This window comes from Zeus faber (genome assembly GCF_960531495.2).
Source record: "Zeus faber genome assembly, chromosome: 13".
Classification (NCBI taxonomy): Eukaryota; Metazoa; Chordata; class Actinopteri; order Zeiformes; family Zeidae; genus Zeus; species Zeus faber.
In genome coordinates, this window is record NC_137198.1 from 29,579,864 (window position 1) to 29,607,828 (window position 27,965).

Below are 27,965 nucleotides of genomic sequence, written 5' to 3' on the forward strand. Positions count from 1 at the left end.
CTGACCCTTCTTATAAAGTGCATGTATGTGATTAGTCCAGTCCAGTTTATTGTTTAGGTGAACACCCAGGTACTTGTAAGATCCCACTATGTCAATATCCATTCCCTGGATGTTCACCGGTGTTGGGGGGGGGGGGGGGGTGTCTGCGCCTGCGGAAATCCACCACCAGCTCTTTGGTTTTCCCCGCGTTTGTCTGGAAGCGGTTCCGCTGGCATCAGTCCACAAAGTCCATGGTGAGTTCTCCTCATCTTTGATGAGGCCAATGATTGCAGAGTCGTCAGAGAACCTCTGCAGGTGACAGCTGGTTGAGTTGTACATGAAGTCTGCAGTGTAGAAGGTGAAGAGGAAATGTGCCAAGACAGTTCCTTGCGTGGGGCCCCCGTGCTGCAGATGACCATGTCAGACTTGCAGTTCTGAGACTTCACGTACTGTGGCCGGTCCGTGAGGTAGTGCAGGATCCAGGAAGACAGGTGATGGTCCACTCCTGTGTGCTGCAGCTTGTCCCTCAGAAGCACAGGCTGAATGGTGTTGAAAGCACTTGAGAAATCAAAGAACATGATCCTCACAGTGCTCCCAGGTATCTCCAGGTGAGAGAGAGCTCGATGTAGCAGGAAGATGACAGTGTGGTCCACCCCGATGCCAGGCTGGTAGGCAAACTGGAGCGGGTCCAGTGATGATCTCACCAGGGGGCGGAGATGCACAAGGACCAGCCTCTCCAGGGTCTTCATGAGGTGAGACGTCAGCGGCCTGTAGCTCCTGAGGTCCTTGGGGTGCGGGTTTTTTTCTGCACCGGTACCACGCAGGATGTCTTCCACAGCTGTGGTACCCTCCCCAGCTTCAGGCTTATGTTGAACATGTGCTCCACTATCCCACAGAGCAGGTCTGCACGTCTTCAGGATCCTGGCACTGATGCCGTCCAGACCTGCAGCCTCTCTCTCCTTCATCTTCCGGAGCTATTTCCTCACCTGGATGGTAGTGAGGGACGGATTGGTGCAGGCTGAGTGGAGGGTGTGAATGGGGGAGTTTTGTCTCTGGTAGGAGAAGCAATGGGGGGTGGCTGTGAGCTGAGTATTGAAGAAAGGGGGGTGGCGCAGAACACCAGGGGTGCAGATGACGGAGGTAGCAGCAGAGGTGAATAGGCCGGGGGAGGGGTAGGTGACTCATCAAATCTATTGAAAAACAAATTGAGATCATTCACCCACCTCTGATCCCCCACAGCCTGGGAGTCTGGTTCGTTGTGGCCCGAGATGGTTTTAAGGCCCCTCCAGACTCCTCTGGTGTTCTTTTGCTGCAACTGGTCCTCCATCAGATACTTTAAATGCAGGTAAAGTATTTATTAAAGCGAAAAGGGGTAATTAATCAGTATGTGATACAGACAGGTTGCGATTATTTGTATATCAGTATGATATATCAATATGATCAAAATCGTTAAAAAGAAAAAGCTAAAATTATAAAAACATATTCTAGTGCTTTCCCTAACCTATCTTATTTTTGCCGAATTATAATTTGGAGCCAGTGGAAGGATCTGATCAGGAACCTCCAAGCAGGCTTTACCAGCGGCAATAGTAGCTGTGATGTCCTCCAGAAGGGCCTGCCTCCCAGTACAAGGAGCCCAATAGCCTAACTCAGTTGAACAATTACTGCTCGCTGGTGGGGATTCCAGTGTCCTAATATTCCAGAGAAGGGTTGGCATGACAACGTCCCAGACTTCAAGTCCAGCGACGAACCTCTTTGAGTACTTGTCGAGTCCTCTCCGGAGCAAAGAATCCAAATCTATTCTGCTCGTCTCTTCTTTTTATAGTTCTGCCAATGTCTTTTTGATCACATGATCGATGACTCATGCTTCTCTGGAAATAACTTGCTCAGTACTTTCCACATGACTCATCCCCCCATGACTTTGACATTTTAAGTTCTTTCCGAAAATGGCCGTCCTGGGCTCAGCCCACATTGCATGTAACTATCTTCCTTCAAACTTAACTTAGTCTGTCGGACTTCTCTGGTATATATACATTTATACATACATTTATCCCTACAATTTCTATCCCTAACTCTTTCACATCATCATCATCACATTAGTTACAACATTTCTCTCTCATATTGAACCAGTTGCTTATTACCGTCCTGTAATTACTTAATTTTGTTCCTTATAGATTATAGAATATCATAAAATAATTAATAAACAGTTTGTTACATCCTTGTAAGTGCTTAAATGATCCCATTGTAATTAAAGGTTATTACATCAAGACCTCTTTCTTTATTAGTGCATTTCAATACATCTAATCTCCACCTTCTTCCTCCTCTTTTCGCTGTTGCTCTTCTACTTGGGTTTAGTTGTACTTATGATGGGTCTTGGTTCTGGTGTGCGGCCTTCTGCAGGAATCACCTCCTTCTCCTTACTGCGGTCCTGTACGGTGGTACCATGTCCTCCGCTTTCAGCAGTCACTTATCCCGCAAGGTCCAGGGTATATAGGGTGCGTCAGGGCGGTGAAAGCCCATCCTCTTGACATAATAACATCAACCACCCCAGTTCTGAAGCGGGAATGATACCCGTTGGCGAGGTTCAACTGAGAGTTGACCTCAGATCATTGGATTCAAAGTCCAGAGTACGAACCATTACACCATGAATTTTCAGGGACAGTCGTAGGCTTTTCTATCTCAAGTCAAACATTTAAGGGTTGAACTTGGATGACTGATTCATAGGCCAGAGTGCTAAACATTCCACATTCTCTTTATTGTTATGGATTACGAGAAGCGGGTGGAGGAAGATGTAAATCATATCGCAGACCTTAATCTGACCAGTGCGATAGAGCCAAGTCAGTTTAAGCAGCGCATACCGGACTTTATTTTCCACGATGATAGTCAGTTCTCCGAAAGAGACGCTGAATCTGATATTATCCCGGACCTGAATGTGACGATGAAATGGAATAATTTCAAGAACCACCCGAGGAGACCAACGATACGCCCGTTGTTGTTACCATGGAAGAAGTTGATGACGTGATGAAGTCCGTTGAGGTTGGTGACAGATTTTCAGATTTCAGATTTTCTGAGACTCATTTTATTGATAGACTCTACATTTCGTTGTGTTGTCCATACTTTTAAACTCCAGAATAATTCCACTTTTATAAAAAAATTATATTCTTACTGTTAAATAAAAGCTTTTTTAAAAACAAAAATAGTTGTGTGTTGTTGACGCTGTTCAACATTCCCTCAAAACACAAGAACAAAGCAGTGATTGGCCCATTCACCATTATGTTAACCAGCCATGTGGCTTTGGCTACCCCATTTGCATTCTGGGAGCTAGCTGAATGAAGCAAGGGGATTATCTCAGAAACACGGTTTGCCACACCCATGTCATTAATTCATAGCTTTAAAAATATTAGCTTGATTTGACACCTTGTTTGGAAGCTCTGATTCTCCACTTTCAAATGATGCGAAATAAAAAAAAGTCAAAAGCCGCCAAATGACCCTAAAGTATGCAGTGGGTCACATATTGTGTAGGTCCCCCTCGTGTTGCCAAAACAGCTCTGACCCATCGAGGCATGGACTCCACAAGACCTCTGCAGGTGTCCTGTGGTATCTGGCATCAAGATGTTAGCAGCAGATCCTTAAAGTCTTGTAAGTTGTGAGGTGGGGCCCCCATGGATCGCTTGTTCCAGCACATCCCACAGCTGCTTGATCGGATTGGACCCTAACCCTGGCCCTCCATATGATGGATAAGAAACATGATTCATCAGACCTGGAACCTGCGCACACATACAACCGACCCCCAGGTGCGGGCACAAGACGCAGCCGCCGGCAAAGAACAGGGGCCATGGGCCCATGGCAATAGACCAACACCCCGCCTGAGCCCCACGAGCGAGCCGGCAGGATCCCCATGCCCACCCACGCCCCGCAGAAGGGGGAGGCCCGCCCCACCGCAGCCGACCAGATGCCCCACCCGGCGTGAGTGCCAAGTGCCCATATATGTAGCAGCATGTGCCCAGCGTGGGGCATGTAAACTCCCCCCACCGATGTCACCAGGTCAGGGCACCAGGTATACGGGCCCCCCGCCACCCCCAGCACCCGGGGCACTCACCGCAAAGAAGCCACGCTGCAGAAGCAAAAGGCGCCCCCCCACACCCCAACGGCAAACAGTCCCTCCAATCCCCCAAGAACACAGGCCCATGCACCACAACAATGTCCCCAGAGCTGCCCGGGCGTCCACCCAACCGCAGAGCCCGGCAGACCAGGAGGACCCCTGTGTGCGCCCCTGAGGTGCGGGGTCGCCTCGTGCTCCATGGGACTGAGTCATGCTCCTCAGGGCTGGGCGTGGGGGTTGCTCCACGGCCCTCTGGGGGCCCGTGCGTCTTTTGTGGCCGCAGGGCAGGGTACTCAGGGCTTTCCTGCAGCCGTAGGGTGTCTACAGGGCTGTGAAGTTCGGGGGGGCTTCGGGGCCCCTTCCGCTGCTTGGAGGCACCGCGACATAAACGAGGGATAAGTCACTCACAGGTGGACACACACACACACACACACACACACACACACACACACACACACACACACACACACACACACACACACACACACACACACACACACACACCTCAAGTGCAATTTTTTTCAATTAAAAAAAAAAAGAAAAAAAGAAAGTGCAATCCCTGATGTGCAATGTGTCAAGCTAGTGCAATACACTTTGTACTCTGGTTCCAATTTATGGTGATTTTTTTATTTTTTATGTTTCTATAAATTTTATATTGTTTATAGTGTTTACTTGATCTGCTCTCTATTTTCTGCTGTCCCCATTTTGCTGCTGGAACGATGATAATTTCCTTGTTGTCCCCACACACACACTTCGAGTGCACCCCAGCACCCTCCTGGTTGCATTCCTCTCCTTTCCTCCCTCATTTACTGCCATAATTATGACAGGAAGAGGCCAGGAAGTGGACCTGTTGTAGTTAGTAGTAGACCTAATTCACTTTTTTTCAATAAATGTTGTCAACCAATGTTCATGTTGTTGTGTAAATGTGGTTTGTTTCTATGTTTATTTGTCTAGCCCGTGGTGATTCTCCCCCTCTTGGAGTAGTGATCAGTTGTTATAGACCCAAACATGATCAATAGTTCTCCAAAGAGGCGGGTTTGTGGTGGTTCTCCATAACCAAAAACTGTGCTCTTGTCATTCTACAGGTCATCCACAGGACAGAGTTATTGCAGCAGTTCTTGATGATTTAAGAATTAATAAAGAGTTGCATTGCAGGTTGAGAACTTGAACTCCACTTGCAGACTAACTCTGTCCTGGATGCAATGGCATACAAATACTCGGTGTTGAATGCCCAGCATGCTGACAGCACAGGTTAAAAAACAACAAAAAACACTGTAGAAAACCTACATCCTGCAACACCTCGACTCACCAGGGACATATGCCAGTTCTCCAAACCACAAAAAGGCATCAAGAAAGGAAAAAAGAAATGTACCACAAGGGTTAGCGGCGCAGCTGTCACACTGATTGGAAGACGTGGCCCACTACCAGAGGATGCCAACACATCCATGTTCATCTCATGTTCATCCCCCTGCCCACACTACAGCCAAACGCCAACCCAAAGAAAAACAAAAGACCTGAAGGTAGCACACACCTACACCTACCCCCGTAGTACAAAATCAAGAAGGAAAAAGCACAGGTCTGCCGCACAGAAGTGGTATTCCTAGGAAAAAGGATTGCGGTAGATAAGAGATACATCAACCCGGAAAGACAACAGGCAATGCTCCAGTACCCTAAACCCACCACCGTGCAGCAAATGCTAGCATTCCTGGGACTCACTGGCTATAGCAGACACCACATAGCTGATTATGTGGACCACACTGTTCCCCTAAGCAAACTCATTGCGGAAGCTGGGCATCGGAACCTCAAGGCACCACTCAACTGGACCACAAGTGCGGAGGAAGCGTTCATAAGACTGAAACAACTCATGGGGAAGGCCGAATACCGAATACCAAACTACTCTTCCTCGTTTCATTTGGATGTTACTGAAAAGCACGGAATTGTCAACGCTGTGCTCTGGCAGCCTCAAAACGGTGAGCGCGCAATCCTGGCCTACCATAGTTGCAAACTCGACAGAGTGGAACATGGACTCTCCGGATGTAGACGACACATGGCTGCCATTGCACACGCCCTACGGAAAACCGACCACATTACTTTCCACCACCCCACCATTGTGCATACCACTCATGGAGTCAAATCCTACCTTGAGCTCACAGATTTCACCTTAACCACACCAAAACGCGAGATGTGCTTGCATGACACCCTGGAAAGAGACAATGTCTCGTACACAGCCGACGGAATCAACATGGCTGACGGACTACAGTATGCAGATGGCACCCATGACTGCATACAACATGCCTACGACTCATGAAACTGGAAGCAAAGTGACGCCCAGACTTGGATGGAACACCTGACCCCGATGCAGAAATTGTCCTGTTTATAGATGGTTGTTGTTTCAAAGGAGAATAGGGAAATAGAGCATCATATGCAGTTGTTCAACAAATTAATGGACGCTTCCATTGCACTGCTGCCTCATAGCAAGAAGGTCCTGGGTTCGATTCCCGCCTCAGGCGCTGTTGGCACCCTGCTTTGGCGGGTTATCTCCCAAATAGGAGCCTTTCTGTTTGGAGTTTGCATGTTCTCCCCGTGCTCACATGGGGTTTCCTCCACTTTACATCAGAAAGGACCCCCACCAAAAACATGCACACATCATCGTCTGACCAGTGATGGACACTCGTCACCAAGTCCCCGGGCGTGAACTCGAAGGCTGCCCACTGCTCCTGGCTGTGTCCCCGGAGGAAGGACAAGCCAGGATGGGTTAAACGCAGAGGCCACATTTCACCGGCCACCATCCAAAGTGTGTGTGTGTGTGTGTGTGGGTGTGTGTGTGTGTGTGTGTGTCTGTGTGTGTGTGTGTGTGTGTATATATATATATATATATATATATACAGTGGAGCAAAAAAGTATTTAGTCAGCCACCAATTGTGCAAGTTCTCCCACTTAAAAAGATGAGACGCCTGTAATTTTCATCATAGGTACACTTCGACTATGAGAGGCAGAATGGGGGGAAAGAATCCAGGAAATCACATTGTAGGATTTTTATTGAATTAATTGGTAAATTCCTCGGTAAAATAAGTATTTGGTCACCTACAAACAAGCAAGATTTCTGGCTTTCACAGACCTGTAACTTTTTCTTTAAGAGGCTCCTCTGTCCTCCACTCGTTACCTGTATTAATGGCACCTGTTTGAACTCGTTATCAGTCTAAAAGACACCTGTCCACAACCTCAAACAGTCACACTCCAAACTCCACTATGGCCAAGACCAAAGAGCTGTCAAAGGACACCAGAAACAAAATTGTAGACCTGCACCAGGCTGGGAAGACTGAATCTGTAATAGGTAAGCAGCTTGTTGTGAAGAAATCAACTGTTGGAGCAATTATTAGAAAATGGAAGACATACAAGACCACTGATAATCTCCCTCGATCTCGGGCTCCACGCAAGATCTCACCCCGTGGGGTCAAAATGATCACAAGAACAGTGAGCAAACATCCCAGAACCACACGGGGGGACCTAGTGAATGACCTGCAGAGAGCTGGGACCAAAGTAACAAAGGCTACCATCAGTAACACACTACGCCGCCAGGGACTCAAATCCTGCAGTGCCAGACGTGTCCCCCTGCTTAAGCCAGTACATGTCCAGGCCCATCTGAAGTTTGCTAGAGAGCATTTGGATGATCCAGAAGAGGATTAGGAGAATGTCATATGGTCAGATGAAACCAAAATAGAACTTTTTGGTAAAAACTCAACTTGTCGTGTTTGGATGAGAAAGAAAGCTGAGTTGCATCCAAAGAACAACATACCTACTGTGAAGCATGGGGGTGGAAACATCATGCTTTGTTTTCTGCAAAGAGACCAGGACGACTGATCCGTGTAAAGGAAAGAATGAATGGGGCCATGTATCATGAGATTTTGAGTGAAAACCTCCTTCCATCAGCAGGGGCATTGAAGATGAAACGTGGCTGGGTCTTTCAGCATGACAATGATCCCAAACACACTGCCTGGGCAACGAAGGAGTGGCTTCGTAAGAAGCATTTCAAGGTCCTGGAGTGGCCTAGCCAGTCTCCAGATCTCAACCCCATAGAAAATCTTTGGAGGGAGTTGAAAGTCCATGTTGCCCAGCGACAGCCCCAAAACATCACTGCTCTAGAGGAGATCTGCATGGAGGAATGGGCCAAAATACCAGCAACAGTGTGTGAAAACCTTGTGAAGATTTACAGAAAACGTTTGACCTCTGTCATTGCAAACAAAGGGTATATAACAAAGTATTGAGATGAACTTTTGTTTTTGACCAAATACTTATTTTCCACCATAATTTGCAAATAAATTCTTTAAAAATCAGACAATGTGATTTTCTGGATTTTTTTTCTCATTTTGTCTCTCATAGTTGAGGTGAACCTATGAGGAAAATAACAGGCCTCTCCCATCTTTTTAAGTGGGAGAACTTGCACAATTGGTGGCTGATTAAATACTTTTTTGCCCCACTGTATATCTCAGTTAAATGCTTGTTGTCTTGGTTTCAGCTGTATGTCAGGTCCATGTTTGGGTCCAGTAAGGGGAAAAAAAAACAACTAAAATTCCTTGTATGTATACATACTTGGTCATTGAGGTAAAGCTGTTGCGCTACAGGAAACAAACTGAGAGATACTATTAAATATATTTATTCTGCAGAATAAAGAGAAAGATACAGATACACTTTAAAACAGTGATGCTGTCCATTCTACCCTAGCTTCTGCCGAAGAGGGTTTTATACTGTGAGAGGTTGTGTGCCATTGGTTGGGTGTCATTCACAAGACTATGCCCCCAATCACATCACCTAGTGTTTGTCATACAATGATTTAACAGTCAAACGGTCACAGAGACAATATTACTGTGCAATAAAACAAATCACAATGCTCTGTCAAGTGCTTTGGGGTTATCCTTATCTCCACACAAGGTTGAGTGAGGGAGGAATGTGGTCTGGTCTTCACAATACACTAATATCTTAAATGTGAGCTCTGAGTGAGTCATTAAATAGCCCAAGACAATGTGTTTAAAGAAAAAATAAATAAATAAAAAACTATGTGAGATACAAAAAAAGGCTATTGTCTAATTAAAAACATTATGAAACATCATTTGAAGCATTGGTCATCTGCATTTTCTGTCACAAACTCTCTGCAAGGCTTGATAAGCTGAATCCCTGGGTCAATTCAGAAGTAACAAGTCTGGGTGTTGTTCTAGATTCTGATTTAAGCTTTAACTTGCATATTAAAAAAAAGTGACCAGAAAAGCATTCTTTCATCTTAGAAACATTTCCAAAGGGTGCCCCGGTGGCTCACCAGGTAGAGCACACCATATACTGTACAAGATTGAGCCCTTATCACAGTAGCCCAGGTTAAATTCCAGCACATGGCCATTTGCTGCATGTCATCCTCTCTGTTCCCTGCCTTACCCTCACTGTCAAATAAAGGATGAAAATGACAAAAAGCATGTCTTTAAAAAAAAAAATATTGCCAAAGTACAGCCCTTCCTTGCCCAGAAAGATGCTGAAAAGCTAACCTGTGCATTACTACAAGTCCTTTGGACAACTGCAATGCACTTTTTGCTGGCCTTCCTAAAAGGTCCATTGAGACTTCCACTTATTCAGAATTAGGCAGCTAGACTTAACAAAAGCAAGAAAGCGAGAGCACATCACTCCAATTTAAGTTGCATTGGCTCCCAGTTTCCTTTTAGAATATATATTTAAGTCCTCTTACTTGTATACAACTCTAAATGGCTTCAGACCGGCCTACATTACAGAATCACTTGTCTTGTTAGTCTTCAATTAGTCTTCTCAGGTGTTTTTTAATTTATTTTTATTATTTAAATGTTCTCTAAAAGTTTAGAGTCTAAAAAAAGAAGAATTTAAAAAGTTAGAGGTAAGAGAAAAAAACAGGATGTGATTTATGGCCAACTGTGTAAGAAAGCAATGGTGAATGTCTACGTATTTCCTCTAGAAGTCGTTTGTGTGACAACTGGCATCCATGGATGAGGATCATTGTGTATAATCTGGGGAAATGCTTTGTGCAAGTGTTTTCTTTACAAAGTTTTCTGTGTGACAACTGGCTTGCAGATGAAGATCATTGTGTATGGTCCGGAAATACCTTGTGTCAGTATTTTTTTTTCTTAAATGGAGAGATATTTGGCCAAAAGTGTATGAAACCCATAGTGAATGTGTATGTGGGTCTAGCTGAGTCCAGAAAGTGGTAAGAAACAGTTATTAGGAAGAAAGACAATGCAATCTAACTATGATGACTGCTGTGGCTAGAGCCATGGACCCCCCCCCCCCCCCCCCCCGCCCCCTCTGTCCATACTTTTAAGAGGTTCAGGTGATAAATCTCCGTTGCACCCTGCCTGTCAGGCTGTTCGACCTCATAATGGACATCACCAACCCGCCGTGTAACCACAAAAGTCCTTATCCAAAATACCTTATTCTGGTTATATAGCATGTATTGTAGATACACTGACTGAAAAATATTTGTGAGAGTCTCTACCCACCGGTAGGGAGAAGGAGTTTCTGGCACTGGGGCGCTGGCATGGTGTGAGCCACAATAGTAATAATAATACTTATCAGTTAGGTCGCAAGAGGAATGACGGCTTCCCGAGCTCCAGGCCGGCTGACAAGCTTCGTACACCGATCCCCTTCTGCAAGACAACATTAAGAAAGCTCCCTGCAACAAGTGGACCAATCATTGCTGCTTGTGGGATAATTTGGCTGCTTCAGGACAGCTCGGAGGCCGTGGGAAGGAAGCCACGCTGCCATCTGCAGCCGCAGCTTAAGCACACCCCTAGGTGCACCACAACCTTGTCTGACATAGACACATTGACTTAGTTGGCTTTTGAAAAACATTCCTGAACACCAAAAAACAAAAGACGAATAAATAAAATAGTTGCATTTGAGTATTTACGTTCACCTACACTACATTGTTTCATCATTGCACTAAAAGTGTGCCTGCCTGCTACAGTTCTCCATGTTGATCAATGTAGATGAACAGTAAACCCACTCTGGTTCAAAATTTGAATCAACTGTCTCGGGGCCAAATACAAGTAGGGCAAATGTCTGACCTTTTGGATCCATGCACAGAATGTCCACGCCAGAAGCAATTTTTTTTCTGAATTCTTCAGCCCAAATTAGATATTACAAATGTGGTGTTTACATGAGTTGCAGTATTTGAAAAATTGCCTTATTCAGAATAAAATTGTTACTTGAGTGTGCAGGTAAATGCACTGTCGTCCCCAATTAAAGAATTTGGTTTTGTATGGGTTTTAATTCAATAGGCTATTTAACCCACTGTTAAATCATGTCAGTTTCCAGTTTTGTAGGTGTTTGTGACATAACAATGAACTGTGTTCATGGCATAACAATAATCGCACAAATAGCAAATATATTTGGCAATAGGTACATACTGTTGGTGTAAACACCTAATCTGATTGAAATAGAAGACAATGACACTATTGAAGGTGCAAAGCCATTGTGAATGTCTTGTAATGGCCTGCACAAAGAAGTGACTAACCATCAGCCACAATACATAGGCGGGACGGAGCTGACACTCGCATACTCATTTCCTGGTGTGTATCACTGCGGGTGTCAGACAGCAAATGCTGTGGGGCACACACAATCACACACACACACACACACACAGACACACAGACAAAGGTCAAATACACATTTCTTTGTTATACTTACACACACATCCACAAAAATGGGAGACATTGTTTTCAGCAGACATTTGTATAAAAAAAAACCAAAAAAAAAAACACCTCACAGCACATCAATCTCTAGAAAGCTGGAATTTCATGAACATATTAGTGGAAGTTATGATCAGGATATTTTTGTTCCGATAGATATCAGAACTTGATGTCGACTGTTGCTTTTGATAAGCATTCTGACAACGATGTCCCATTTCCATAACAATGAGTTTATGATTAATATGTCATAGCTTTGTGGCAGCAAACTTCTTGGCAATGTAATGGTTATGACCATTACACTGTAAAACACCATTTGCACTGCATCAAAAAGTAAACACATTTGCTGAAATGCCAAGGCCACAAAACCATTTCAAAAGAGCTGTAGCTTCGAACAAAGGAATGTCTGTTCAAATCTTACCTACATGACTATTGAGGAGATAACCGATGCATTAATCAGTTGAAAACCAACATACAAAAAAATACATGCAATTGTGTCACAATATGACACAAATACATTCATTTCACAAATACATGACACACTATGCAACTCAATGACGGTGAAACAAAATAATTGCCCTTTTTTATGTTGAAGTTGAGAAGCCTTGTGTGACAAAGTTTGAGTTGAAGAAAGATCGCAGGCTTGTAGGCTGGCAGTGGCAATGTAACTGAAGTGATTACGACCATTTGAAAATATTAAAGCGATGAGGTTGATATTATTGGTTTTTGAGAGGAATCGATTATGACATTCTGCTGTCAGCATCCTGTTGTGTGATTAAAGCCTACGACGCACACGTTGAAGACAGTTTACACATTGATCATGTTCAGGTCAGTCTTCCCCAGCTTACAAATGCTGGAACTACTCAGTTGGTGTCCCTGGACTCAAACAGCAGATAGTCCACATGATAAACCTTTATGGGAGAGGTCACCTCCCACTTCACACCGTTGACTTTTGGGCCTGGTCCACGCTAGCCATGAGACAGCTGCACAAATCTTTTGTGAGTTTGTCACCCTGCATGTAATTCGCTGCAATTAAAGGTCTGTAGGTTGTTTTTTCACCACTCGTGGCATCCACGTGTTCGCTGCCCTGCAGGTGGGCGTCACTTTTCAAGTGCATGTTGGTATGTGTCAGCAGTGCCACGTTAGGGTGCCCATTGTTCTCGTAAGCGACCACCTCGTGGGTGTCGGTTGTGGGGTTAGAGGGGCTGGTGGTACCACGGCGGCAGCAGCAGGACATCATCCTCACGACGGGCCGAAGCAAAGCCCTGTGTAGGCCACGGCGGGCTCCCTCGCTTACAAAGCAGTAGATTGCAGGATCAGCCACACAATTAAAGCTGGTCAGCAGGAGGGAGAGGTGGTAGTAGTTAAATATATCTGCAAAGTTAAGCATAGTTAACAGAGTTACATAAGATGAGAACCACACGTAATTACGTGGTCACATTTAAACATATGCCACAACATGTGAAAATATTTGTTTTGAGATAAATTGAATGTGACAAGCATAGGTTGTATAGCAGATGTGAAACCCATGTATGATATCAACTGGTGCAGTTTAAAACCCAAACTCAGGGGTGCTCAATATGTCGATCGCAAATGTAGTATTGGTAGATCGCATGACATAAAAAAAATAGATGTCAGCCTATCATCCATCCCGTCACTTGATTGACATACAGGGCAGCCAGTCAGATGACATCTGAATTTTTCTGACACTTAGGTAACTGCGCATGCGCAAACAACGGCGCTAAGCGCAGCAAAACTAACTAGCTAGTCAGCGAGTTACCTCCAATTTTTAGCCCTTGGTTTTTTCTCTTAAACCTAAGAAAGGGTATAAAAATGAGTGGGGGAGCTGGACCAAGTAAGAAGACAAAAACGTATCACTTTCATACGGAATGGGAGGAGGACTTTTTTTTTCACAATGACATTTTCAAAGTGCGTTTGCCTCATCTGCCAGTCTGCCATCGCAATACCAAAGAAGGGAAATGTGAAGCGGCATTTTCGGATTGTTCATGGAAAATACGACACGACTTCCCGCTGAAAAGCGAGCTGAGAAAGAGAAAAGTAAAGGAACTAAAGTCCCAGTTGTCCGGACAGCAGTCATTTTTCACACAACAAACTTCAAAAGCGAAAGCCGCCACCGAAGCATCGTTCCGGGTGAGTCACGTCATCGTTAATAGAGAAGAAGAAGTCCTTCCAAGACGGCGAGATGGTAAAAGAGGCATTCGTTGAAGCAGCTGACTCATTGTTCCGAGATTTTAAAAATAAGGCAGAAATATTATCTTCGATCAAAGCTCCCCAGCTGTCAAGAAGTACAGTTGGCGCTGTGAAGCCATGGCTGAGGATTTAACCCAGCAACTTTGGAAGGACATCGGAGATTGCGAGTGTTTCTCACTGCAGTTGGACGAATCTACGGACGTGGGTGACACAGCCCAGATGTGCATTTTCATTCGTATGGTGTTTAGTGATATCACTACAAAAGAAGCGCTATTAACAGTACTGCCCATGAAAGAACAGACACGAGGAGAGGACATATTTCAGTCGTTCAAAAACTTTATCGAGAAAACCCAGCTCCCAGTGTACATTGGTGTCTATCACCACGGAGGGAGCACCCGCAATGGTTGGCCGCTTGAATGGATTTATTGCCAAGTGCAGGCAGGACGATGCTTTCCCGGACTTCCTAAATTACCATTGCATAATCCACCAACAAGCGTTATGTGCTAAAATGCTCAACATGAAAGAGATCATGGATGTTGCAACGAAGATCGCCTGTTCTATTCGCGCCAGATCTCTTCAAAGAAGGTTATTTCGTGCACATCTGGAGAAGGCTGACTGCGACCGCTCTGAGTTGTTGCTACACACTGACATGAGATGGCTTAGTCGAGGGAAATTCCTGCAAAGATTTCGAGAGCTCTGTCAGGAGATTAAGGAGTTTTTCCGTGTAGCTGGACATGCAGAATACACGCAACTAAATGACGGTCAGTGGCTGTTAGACTTGGCATTTTTAACCGATCTGACAAACATGTTGAATGACCTTAATCTAGAGCTGCAAGGAAAAGACAAAACAGTGATCAATAAGATCAGCTCAGTTAATGCTTTCAAACGAAAGATGCAACATCTCTTCTCAAAGCTGCAGCGCCATGATTTGGCAATCTTCCAGAACTTCCAGAACCAGGCGTCAGAGCTGGAGATGCAAGGGAAGGCCTGTGTGCAACTTGACAGTGCACGCTACACAGAGCAGATTGAATATTGTCTGTCAGAGTTTGACAAACGCTTTGAAGACTTTTCTTAGCTCGAGCCAGTCGCTATATTCATGTGCTATCCTTTTCGGGAAGATGCTGAGGTTGATTCACTGCATCAAAAATTGCAACACTGTTTCACCTGAACTTTTCTGGAGTGTAAGATGAGATTTTGACACTACAAGCCGACATTGAGCTGAAGTCCAGAGCTCATGGACAGTTCTGGAACTTACTCACAGAGGTAAAGTACCGCAACATGAGGAAATGTGCTACCTCCTTGACTGCATTATTGGGCTCCACCTATTTATGTGAGTCAGCCTTTTCCCACATGAAGATCATTAAGTCCAAGTACCGTTCCACCATGACTGATGAACATTTGGAAGAGGCTGTCAGCAGCTACTGTCCAGACTATACATCCCTGGCTGATTCAACTCAGTGCAAGTCATCTTGAGTAAACTCGGGTAATGACAAAAAATGTACATAGTTAATTGTGTTGTGTTTTGTCAATATTGGCTCATGCGGTTATGCATGTACATCAACATACATTGTAGATATAAAGAATCCTCAATATATTTATAAATAAATATATGTTTTGCATTTTTGTAGTAGGTAGATAATTTTGACTTGGTCATTTTATAAGTAGCTCGCACGCTGAAAAAGTGTGAGCACCCCTGCCCTAACTCATCTGTTTCATGCTATACATGGTTTCACATGTGCTTTACATGGCAATCACATGTTATGTGATAAAGAAATGTTCCAAAATTGAACTCCTTTGCTCTTTTCATTTTAGTCATGGGAAATGGTAGCAGATTCAGAGAGTGGCGGTAGCGTGCCACCTTTGTGTGCTTTATTTACAATGTAGTGATCATATAGTTATATAATTGGTAATAATATATCCCCATCTTTACGCCTATACTTCAAAATCCCACTGCAAACACTAGTTTCATTATTTGAAATTATCTGTTTATCCCATAGGATTAATGAGACAGAATTCCTAATGACAGTTAAGGAGTCAACTGGTGTACTGGGCAGCAGTAAAAGAAATTGGCTGCATTGCAAGTCAATCAATTATTCACAATATGATTGTGACTAACTGGGGTGTCGGAAATTTGGACACTGTTCAAAATGGTGCAACCTATGCATTGTGTAGATTATACTGTGAAGTGAGTAGTGGATGCTTTAGTAGAGAAGGAATGTGTTGTTAACAGACAGTGATTTTGCAGTTTGAACTTCAACTTAAACTGTTTTTACATTGTTGACATTTACAGTAGTTTATTAAACATTTTAGTGCAATGCAAAGTAAGAAAAAGGAAAGAAAAAGAATATCTGGGCATTATTTGCATAAATTACATGAATGTGGCCTAGAAAAGAGCACCTCAAAAAAGTTCTTACCAATAGACATAGAAAGATGAGTGATAGCACTTGTACATACAAACATGGAAAATTAATTTATGGTGTCATTTTGGGGATTTGAGGTCATTTTCAAATCAAAAGTCAATCTCATCTAAGGACACAAAATCATCAAGAACGGCGTATCTCAGATGTTGGATGATGGTTATGGATGATTTCAAAATGATTTAAGGTGACGATACATGGTACATATACATGGACGATAATACTAATTACCATTTGCTGTCAAGGTCATCCATCAAGGTGAATGGCCATTAAGCATGTTGGAACAGTAAGTATGTAAATAGGAGCAGGCATGAAATAATGAAGTGATACAATGTTTTGAAGAAAATAGTTATTTCACTGTGGCAAGCATCAATATGTTTGTCTGTTGCTCTTAAAGAAAAAAACTTTTGTGAAATATTAGAATTCACCTAAAAAAATCCTTAAAGTAAGATTTTTTTGGAAGTACAAAGCTAGATTGGTAAGATTTCACTTCCTTTAAATGCAGCCCATGATTAAAAAGGCCCTTGGTACTTGAGGCACCAACAAATAAATGCATTTACAAATGAATCATTACCTTGTATGAAGGTGCAGTCTCTTTCAAGCAGGGTGCGAACTAGGAGGAAGAGGTGATAGGGGGAAAAGCAGACCAGGAAGATGAGTACAGTACTTCTGACTAATTGCCTGATCCTGATTTTCTGCTCTGGCTGGGTCCCTGCACTCTGGCCCACGGCACGCAGGATGCACAGGTAGCTGATCTGGACAGACACACCAGGGAAACAGGTAGATAGTATAAGGCTTTTGAGTAGTGTTCAACTAAGGTGACACTTTTGACACACATTTGTGGCGCTGACCAATAGCAAATCTGGTGGTCCACTGGATTGTCTAAAATGGAGCGATATGTGAATTGCTCAAGAGAAAAAGTGGTTTGCAGAGAATCTTGTTTTTTTTTTTCCAATTTCAACAAAGGCAGATAGATGGGACCATGGGGGTTTTGGTCACGTGTTTCCCATGGTGACGGACAGTACCTGCTTTGTATGGTGTTGAAAGGGGGCTTCACCTAACATCAGTTGCATCTCGTTAAGCGTTTACAAACACAAAGGGAGCTGTGATTGGCTCATAAGAGGGAGCTGCTTTGAGGCTAAAGGGAACAAGACTTTAAAAGCTTAAAAGACTGCAAAAATATGTTTCACTGAAAACAGATTCCTGGCATGCAAATTCTGTAACAGTAAACACATCCCAGAAAGTAACTGACAGTAAAACATTTCTGCGAGAGCATCCGCTTTAAACCACAACTAGTTTCAGCTTGTAGAACCAGGCTATGTCTAGTCTTTATACGAGAGTGATTTGTCTGGGATGCTTAAGACAATTCAATCAAGGATCTTATTTGATTAAAACAACAACAAAAAAACCCACATAAACCAACAAATAATAACCAATCCCAAAAAAGTGATACGCGATAAAGGAATGCGATCACTGTTCCCTTCCTCCCACCCTGTAATATTTTATTTGAACAGAAATAAAAATAAAAAAAAGTCCTACCGACAAAATAGTCAGTGGAAACATGAATCCAATGATGAAGCGGTAGTAGTTGATGGGATATTCCCACGGCTGCAGGGGGTAGTGTTCGAAGCAGACGGATTGGTTGGTCCAGTCGCGACTGAGTTCCTTGTGGTGGAAGAAAACAATGCCAATCGCTATCTCCTTCAGCCAGATGATGATGCTGGCAACCCAGGCCGCACGCATGCAGCGAAGAGAGGGGAACCTCGGAGAGAAAGGTTTGTATGAGACTGAAAGAAGACTGACAAAATGAAAACAAAAACATAGAAAAAATTGACAGGGGATATCATACATGCATGACATGTGTGCAAAAACAAAAAAGTGCCATCGAAAGATAGATAGGCAGAACGAAGCTGCGCTCGCTAAAAAAATAATAACCTGAAGAGATAATGTATTTGACATAACATATGTCACAGATGGAGCATAGATGATTCAAAACCATTTCACACTGACATGACAAGACCAATACCTTTGTCTAATTTCAAGTGGCACTGAGTCCGGCTAAACCTAACATCCATTTACCCTGGGAATTACTGCAATATGTGGAAGTAACTATGACAGTATCTCAAGTAATTAAATATAATTTAATTTAAATGTAATTAAGAATGTAAGAAGTAGAGGGCACAATAATTCATATTTTATTCACTTATTGCCAGTCTGCCGAGATGCCGTCTGCTGAGATTTAAGCCCTCAAAAACAGGCAGTCAGCTAGACTGTTCAGAAGAAAATGCCCAATACTCCCAGGCCTACAGTATTGATCTATGAACTTGCAGTATATCCCCAAACTGGTTTGATTGCAGTTTGTGCAAGCACGGACGAACATTCAGCTACCAAACTATCATTGCAAGTCCCCTCTGCTCCAAAGGTGAAGAAGCCTCGTGGAGGAGGAGCAGTCACGTAAGGCAAGGTTGGTGTAGCTTCTATGGCTTCCTTTAGTGGTCGCTATTTGTTGCTAACCGACCACTGTCACAGTTGCGCCTTTTAATATTTATAAAATCAATGGAATGAGCAAAATGAACAGTGAACTATAGTCGTTGAAAATACAGTGAACTGACGGCAATTATGAAATGAAAACACTTTTTAAACTTTGGAACCAAATTTAGCAGGGTTATACATGTAGACCTATAAAAATATTTTCAACCTAAAAAAGGTTAAATCCAGTTTGAAACATTTGTATTCTAGTGTTCGGAAAGACAAATAATTTGCGACCTCAAAGAATACTCTGCACTTGCAATGAGCAATCAAGAATATTTATTTGTCACATGACACATGGCGGATTGCAACTCTGAACTCTGCGTCCACTTTTCTCTTTTTTGCCAGAGACATTTTGGGGCAATGAGGATGCCAAAGCACGTAAGGTTCAAATTGGTCAGGCGGAATGACAAGCTAGCTCTGGACTGGCTGTAGCCTACTTGTTCAGCCCCAGTATAAGCAGTTTGCTTGCTTAACAGAATTGCTAATGCGACACCCACTGGACATGTTTAGAACAGCAGTTTCATTCATTGAAAAATTGCAGCTAAATTTAATGCTTTGCAAAATCATCTCGTGGGGGATAGATTAAACATGTTCGCGGGCCTGATCCGGCCCGCGGGCCGTATGTTTGACACCCCTGTCTAAGCGTCTGATTTACAAAAGATATTGCACTAATGATACAACAGCCCATAAAGTTTTGCTGCTGTGTACAGTAGGGGAGACCCCAGCACCCCACCCACCAATTACGCACAGGGAGACCCAAACGGGTCTGATCGTGTGCAGAGCAGAGGCACCACTGCCTTTGTTTTGGCCGCATAATTACCACCAGCTTTTCGCAGACGCTAATATTTTGCAAATAGCACCGGCGCACCGAGACGCTATTTATGTTGCAGCGCAGTTATCTGTGCATTTCATCATTTGCAGGTGTTTGAAAATTAGAAGCTTGCTTTTTCTGTTATGTGCCGGTTTAGCGGCCGCAGGAGCCGCTCAATCCTTTTGTCAATTTGCCCCAATGGGTTTTTATTTTAGATTTAGATTTATTTCCATGAGTTTCCTACTTTTATAAAATGAAAAACAAACATAACTAAGAGAAGGTTCCACTCCACACTAGGAGCGGTCCCACATAGAGATGGTAAGACGCTGCACTTTAAAAGACAGGGTGTGTTTTTATTTTAGATGTATTTGTTTTCCTTCATTTTCTACTTGAACGAAACAAAACAAAACTTTTGCACTCTTTCTCTACGTTGCTCTCTTTAACTTTAACGTCACCATTGGTATGGGAATTTTGTAAAAACTGGATTGTTTTGTGTAAATAATCTTCCTGCACATCTGTAATGGGGAGACTTCGATACCCGCCCCTCCACTCTGCTTCTCCGGTGCTTGTGCAAGCACTGCCAGCCCAGCCCAGTTTAGGCAACCTGTACAAACACAGTACTTCACCATCTTAAATAGCTGTGAAACTGACCTGCCGACTGGCACTCAGTGAGGCTATGTTTACCTTGCGTGATGTCACGGGCCAAGATGTAATGTAGATGTAGTTAGTAACTGACATTCTCGGACCATGTTGCCGCCGTCTCCCGGTCCTGCCGCTTCGCACTACTCAACATCCGAAAAGTCAGGCCGTACCTGACCCAATATGCCACTCAACTGCTGGTACAAACCTTGGTGATGTCCCGTCTCGACTACTGCAACGCCCTCTTAACAGGCTTGCCGGCCTGTGCGGTGAAGCCACTGCAGATGATACAGAATGCGGCGGCGCGACTGGTGTTCAACCAGCCAAAGAGGGCACATGTCACTCCGCTGCTCATCGAGCTCCACTGGTTACCTGTAGCCGCCCGCATCAAGTTCAAGTCTCTTATGCTGGCCTACAGAGTGATTGTTGGGAATGCTCCCGCCTACTTAAATGCTCTTGTAAGAGCACATGTTGCCCCCCAGATGCTGCGCTCGTCAAATGAGCGTCGCCTGGCTCTGCCGGCCATACAGCCACGGCAATCCAGGCTATTCTCATTTGTAGTTCCACGTTGGTGGAACGAGCTGCCAAAAATGACCAGAGCGGGGACCTCCCTCTCTGTCTTTAAGAAGCACCTGAAGACCCAGCTCTTCAGTGAGTACCTCCTGTCCTAATCTACAATTACTTAGCACCACCTTGCAGTATTTATTGTTATACCAATGTTGTTATTACACTAATCTCTGTCGCAATGTAGCTGAATGTTATTCTCCCTTGTAAGTCGCTTTGGATAAAAGCGTCTGCTAAATGACTAAATGTAAATGTAAATGTAATTGAGCGTCGCATATGAGCAACACTATGGCAACCAAAGATAAAGAAAGCAGATTCTTACCAAAACCTTGTGACTAGCATCAATAAAAGATGCTAAAGTAATTTTTTTCTCTATCTATCTGACTTACTCAATAGTTTTGCCATTTAACCGCTGTAGTCGCACAGTCATAAAAAGGCAGAACAATTGTGAGGAAATGTCTTATTTTTGGTGAGTGGCCATGCATGCTTTGATAAGCATTTATAACTTTTTTTCCAACATGAGCTGGAAATCTCAGTTTTTTTGTGCCAAAATCAGTTATTTTTAAAAACTGTGGTGACTGTTTGTTGTTTGTAAACTCAAAAATGCAAAAATACAAGAGGTTATCTTTAAGGAAGTAACCTCTCTGTATGTAAGAGATGTATTTCCTCAGTGGCGAGCTAATGGCTGAAAGACAAATGCTTTAGACCAGAAAAGGTTTACAGTTTAAGTTCCAACTGGTTAAGCAGTGAGTAGCATTTATATAAAACTGTAACTCCTTGAGTTTACAATATACTCCAAATTGTGTAGTAGCATTGTGTAGTAGCATTCTAGGAAAAGTGGCAGACAACATTCCCTCACTGATACCATATATGTGACCCACCACAGCAAAAGCCGCCATCTCGCGCATTTCTAAAATCGCCAGGAGCAGCCAAATAAATTGAAAAAACCTTACTTGAAGGAAAATTAGATTTTTCCAGATTCGCGTTCCCTTGTTATTATAATTTTTTTTATCTCTCAACGTATTTTCAAAACCGAGTTTGATTTATAAATAGAAAAATGTTAAACTGTGGAGTTAAATATTCCCATTAGATTACATGGGGAAAAGCAGTTCACTTACCGAGACACAGAACAGCACTGAACAACGCTGATTGCTGGTTTCCTTTAAAGCGACCGTCCAGGTGAAGATCATTCATCCATATTCCATGTGATATGAAGTCACAATGTGAAACCGTTGGGATAGAATTCAACCTTTAAATCGTACTACTTTTACACACATGGAGCCATTGTTGTGAAACGGCGAAGAAGAAGAACCCTTCGCGTCACGCACCTACGTTACTCCCGTCACTCCCTACATCACTATACAGACAGTTAAAGTGCAGCATGCGGGTCTTTCGGTCTTCCTTGTGTGTGAAAACTTCCTTCTCCGTATCGTTATTGATTACGAGAAGCGAGTGGCGGAAGCTCTGAATCATATTTCGGACCCTAATCTGACCAGTGCGATAGATCCAAGTCAGTGTTAGCAGCGCGTACTCGACATCATTTTCCGCAATGATAGTCAGTTCTCCGAGAGCAAGGCGGAGAACAGCAGCACTGCTGAATCTGATATTACTCCGGACTTGGAGAACATTTCAAACAGCAGATTTCAGACTTAAAGTGACGATGAAACAGAATATTTTCAAGAACCGGAGACCGACAATACGCCCGTTGTTGTTACAATGGAAGAAGTTGATCACATGAAGAAGTCAGTTGAGGTTGGTGGCCGATTTTCAGATTTTCTGAGACTCATAATACTGATAGACTCTACATTTTGTTGTGTTGTCCGCACTTTTAAACTCCAAAGTAATTCCACTTTTATAAAACATGTATATTCTTACTGTTAAATAAAAGCTTTTTTAAAAACAAAATTAGTTGTGTGTTGTTGAGCTGTTCATGATTGGCCCATTCAGCAGTATGTTAATTAGCCATGAGGCTTTGTTTGTCCGCCAACCCCATTTGCATTCTGGGAGCTGGCTGAATGAACCTGGTGTGGGTAAAACTTTGGAGGTGATTATCTCAGAAACACGGTTTGCCACACCCTTGTCATTAACAAGTCATAGCTTTAAAAATATTTGCTTGATTTGCACAAGTGACACCTTGTTTGGAAACTCTGATTCTCCACTTTCAAATGATGCAAAAAGAAAAAAACTTGAAAGCCGCCAATTGACTCTAAAATATGCAGTGGGTCACAGATTGGGTCAAATTGAGTGCTTATGCTGTGGTTCCTTTAATTTACCTCAGTGGATGGACAACAGCGAGGTATCTATCCAAACTGATGCAGCACAGGAAGCCAATGCTGATGTAGATGTTTTCATATAGGAGGAAGCCACACAGTTGGCACAGCCATTCTCTGTAACGCCAGTCATCACCCTGAAACGAGACCACAGCTAGATGAAACAAGACGGATAAAGTGGAAGGACTACTTGCAGGTAACTTGAGCCAATTTCATATTTAAATTTGAACAGTCAATCAAAATCAACAATAAATCTGAATTAAGAACTAAGGCCTGTCGTGTGTAGTAGCCACATTGTGTTCTTAATTTTGAGGTGCTCTTTGGCCCTGCAGTCAGGCCAGCACCATATTAAATTAATTTTCAGTAAAAGGTCTGGATCTGTGGATGATGCTTTCTATCTGTTCTGGCCCAAAAAACTTGCAAGAAAAAACACTGGAACCGAGCAGAGTCTGATGCGAAAAGGTTTATTGTGTATCTGAGAGTCAAGTGAGTAGGGCTCCAGAGCCCGACTGCCAAACCGTACTTTAGGACCTCCTTATATACCCAAGATGTTCCCTCCTCCTAGTTCATGCCCTGCCCCTTTCAGTGCAGGGAACCAATCACAGTCTTGGGGGTGTGTGCCAAGGAAACAATCACAGTTTTGTTTCTAGGGAGTTGTTACGGTTCCTGGAATACTTGTGTCATGTTTCAACATATTTGGGCATGTTCCTTGGTTCCTGGACTACTTGTCATACCTCAACATATTTAGGCATGTTCCTTTTTCCTACTGGTGTTTTGCCCGGGAATGTTTTTGACCATGTTTCTGCAGGAGATAACGTTTTTCTATTCTTTTCATGACTCCAGTATCTTCTGTTTTTTTTAGCATACATTTTTTAAAAAGGGTTTTTAATACATATAACTTGAATATTTGTGGCTTACTACATGTAACATGTAATCAGTTTCTTGTCATGTGGGGGTTAATAATTAACCACAACACAACCATTGTGATCAGTACATTTGCTTCCAGGCCTTGAATTGAAGTCACCCCAATACCTTTGTAGTATTCAACTTTGTTGATATAATAGTATAATAGTAAAATATTATTATATCAGGCAAAAATGCTATGGCTGCATTTATCTATGAGGGGGTGGTCAGAGAGTCCAAACTGGATAAAGATTTTATTTTATTTTTTTATTTTAATTTAATTAAAATAAAATTTCACACATTGCGTGCTGCCACATTATGAAGTGTGATACAAAAGAGACAGCATGGTTTGCAGTCGTGAGCCGTGAGACAGAAGTAGATGGTTTTGTAGAATAAATTGCTTTTCTTAATTTGCGTTTTTTCTGTTCATAACTTGAAAATACGGTATCTCTGAGAGCTCAACGCACTGCAACTTAAGAAAACACATACAAGTAGACAAAACGCAAAAGCCACAACATAACATAAGTGAGCTACAACATAACAGAAGTGATCATTTATATTTATATATAGCCCAACAGATTTATCTGCAATAAAATATATTGAACTTAATTATTTTGTGTCTGTAATTATATATACGTAAGAATTTATACAAGTAATATCCTGGAGCTGCAACTATCACCAGACCAATCGCATCCACGCAAGACCACCATGTCCAAATCCCCAATCTGCTTCCTCGCTACAAGCACCAAACAGCCTCCATGCAATTAATAGAAAATACAACTTTTTTATAAATCTAAGGATTTTATTTAAGCAATTTAAGTGTGATATTCCAGAGAAAACGGCATCTACAGGCTCCATGATAGTGTTCACGAATGATTCAAATCTTTTGGGTGAACAAACTGAACTGAATCATTTACGTCCTGCCTCGCCGAACCTGGTTTCCTGTCCCCCCTGTCTGGCCTCGTCCCGTCCAGGGTCCCACCTTCCAGGACCAATCCGCTGATCCTCCCCGACCGGGTCTCACCCTTCACGCCAGTGACTCAAAATAAAGCTCCTTTGTTAAACTCCGTCTGCCAGCAGTCTCTGTGTCGTGCGTTTGAGTCGCTCTAACCCTGGTCGTAACAAATGCGCAATAGAGTAGCAAGGAAGCGAATGGAGGATTTGGACACGGTGGTCTCACATCGGTTTAGTGAGAGTTGCGGCTCCAGGTTATTACTTGTATAAATTGTTATGTATATTTACAGACATGAAATAATTTAGTTAGTTGTCGAATTGCTTGTGTTTTCTTAAGTTACAGTGCGGTGAGCTCTCAGGGCAGCGATGAAAAGCATATCATGACAAATGCAGGGATGTTCATTCGCAATGAATTTAGATGCATCATTAAAATCCAAAGCAGTCATTGATTGAATGTCTTTTAAGAGTTTTTAAATTTCACTGTTTGCGCTCATCTTCATGCCGCTGTGATGTTATAAGAGGTCCTGCTGGTTGTGGGACTGCAAAACAAGATGGACTCCCAATACAGGACTACAATCCCCAAAAGATGTGACAGGATGCAGTAATCTCTCATAGCCAGACGACCTTGCAGAGCCAGAGGGAGCCATTAGATTGGCCTGGAGTTTTAAAGCACATACGCTCGAAGTTCCACCTTTACAAGCTTATTTTTCTTGTTTCAAGCTGCAAATGTGGCACACGTCGAATTCTTTTGACGGAGTTCTTGACATTGTCATCTTGCCAGTTTGCCAGACTATAAGTAGCATGGAGCAATTTAGTTGTGCGAAGCTCCTCCCTAGCGCAATTTTATTGGTTTGAAGCATGACGCCAGCCCAGTGTCTCCGCCCTAACTATTCTACTGGAATTTCTACAGACCTCCGTGAGTTTGACAGAGGTCCAGCTAAGCAAGATTAAGAACGCAGTAAGACAGGTGGTACGGCAGTGAGGAGACAGAGCTAGTTGACAGTTTTTTTTTTTAGGAAATGACACCAGCCTTTTGGTGTTATTACTAATCTAAGTTGCTCCATATTTTTAGTTGTTTTCATTTTTTGATAGGAAGGAATCTTTGATTTGCCTCCATTCTATTTCACCGACGCTGCAGCATAGAGCATGGTTACGTGTGCGCGTTGTGTGGGGCTTACCTGAAAGAAGTACTGCAACCACAGTGGCAATGAGGCCAGGTAGAACAGATCAGAAAGGGTGAGGTTCAGCAGGTAAACCCCAAGCTCATTCTTCTGTTTTAGCTGCAGCACTGCATGGTAAAATGAGTAGATGTTGGCGGGAACACCCAACTAGAAGAGGAACACAGGGAAATGTCAAGGGGTTTTAAATCCAGCTCAGCTCCACTGCTGCTACATACATATTAGGGCTCTCAAAATGAACGTGTTAAAGCATGTGAATAATTTTAAAACGGTAACTTGTGAGTTTTTGATGTGAACTTTTACAAAGCATCCTGCCTGGCTCTGCCTCATCCAACATTGAATACCAGATGGGGTCTGTGACGTCTCCCATTGGTTTCCAAAGAGTTTCCATTTTTTAGTTTGTTTTTTACAGTCTATGGCTATATAAAATAAAATGGATGGAGTGTCTGTGACATCACCGTCTGTGACCGCCCATTGGTTTCTGAAGAGAGACTTGCAGACCCAATTTTGCATTTAGTCCCGCCCCTATCTTGGAAGCCGGAACTTTTGACTTGGTTCAGCGGGGCGGTGTCTCGGTATGCTGAGGTGGCGAGTAAAACCACCAGACAGGCGGAGCAAGGAATAGACACGCCCACCTCGCTGGAAAGTGAACGGCAACTATGCCCACAAATATACCTCTGTTTTAGCCTTAATACCCTCTTTATGGAACAATAATTTTCAAAATCACAACCAAGACACCCATTAGAAGAAGTCAACTTAGATATGGAGAGGTATCTGTCAAAAAAAAAATTGTCTAGTCTAGTGAGAAGTTTGTTCTTTTTCCATTGACTTGCATTCAGAGTTTTTCCGAAGTAGCATCTAGCAGCAATTAGCAGAACTGCAAGCAACATGGAGTGTGAGAGGCTTTTTAGTCTAATCTGAGTTGTATAATAAACGTCTAAAATATTTCACCGCCTCGGCCAAAAGGACTGCCATGTGGGGAAGATCAGCGACGAAATGATTGTCACAGAAAATAAAAATTCACTATTCAAGAGGTTTATTCTAAGTATTCTCTCAAATAACCATTATATTTTGATATTTTTCAGGGCACACACACACACACACACACACACACACACACACACACAATTTGACCTCTCCATGGGGTGTGAAGAAGACTGTGCATAATCAGCTGCCTAACGTAGTGAACAGTCACACACACACACACACACACACACACACACACACACACTTACCAGCAGTACGACGATGTAGACAGACGGGAAGAGGTACTGGTGGATTTCATGGCTGATGGTGCAGTTAATCACGTCATCTTGAGACATGGTGAAACACCATCACACACACCCAGACCACAGCTATCAACACACACTGACCGACCCCTTCACTCTAGAGGTGCGTCACACAGAGCTCGCAGAGTAACAGAGTTCTCACACACGTGAATCTCACACAGTCAAGCTGACAGTCATACACACACTTCTTCATGTCAGGATGTGGACTTCAAAGTCTCCCACGGGTGGCCATCTTGTCTGATACGCTGATAAGCAGTCAACAGTCTCAGCAGCTCTAAAAGAAATTGTAAAATTGATTAGTTAGCTCCGATGCTTTGGATGTAGACATTAAAAAATAGGGACGTACTACAGATACTATTACTTCAGACACTAAAATATCCAATATGAGACGCCTATGCAAAAAAGGTTTTCCTCAACTTTTT

At 43.1% G+C, this 27,965-nt stretch overlaps 1 protein-coding gene across 1 annotated transcript; it reads right to left on the reverse strand.

The window, feature by feature from the left end:
* Positions 1 to 12,712: 12,712 nt before the first annotated feature.
* On the reverse strand, positions 12,713 to 27,576 carry gpr68 (G protein-coupled receptor 68; the record flags this gene model as incomplete). Its single annotated transcript, XM_080012096.1, has 6 exons — positions 12,713 to 13,149; positions 16,978 to 17,158; positions 17,943 to 18,165; positions 23,223 to 23,356; positions 26,255 to 26,404; positions 27,490 to 27,576. The coding sequence occupies 6 exons, from the start codon at positions 27,574 to 27,576 to the stop codon at positions 12,713 to 12,715; spliced, it is 1,212 nt and encodes a 403-aa protein (XP_079868222.1).
* Positions 27,577 to 27,965: the final 389 nt, after the last annotated feature.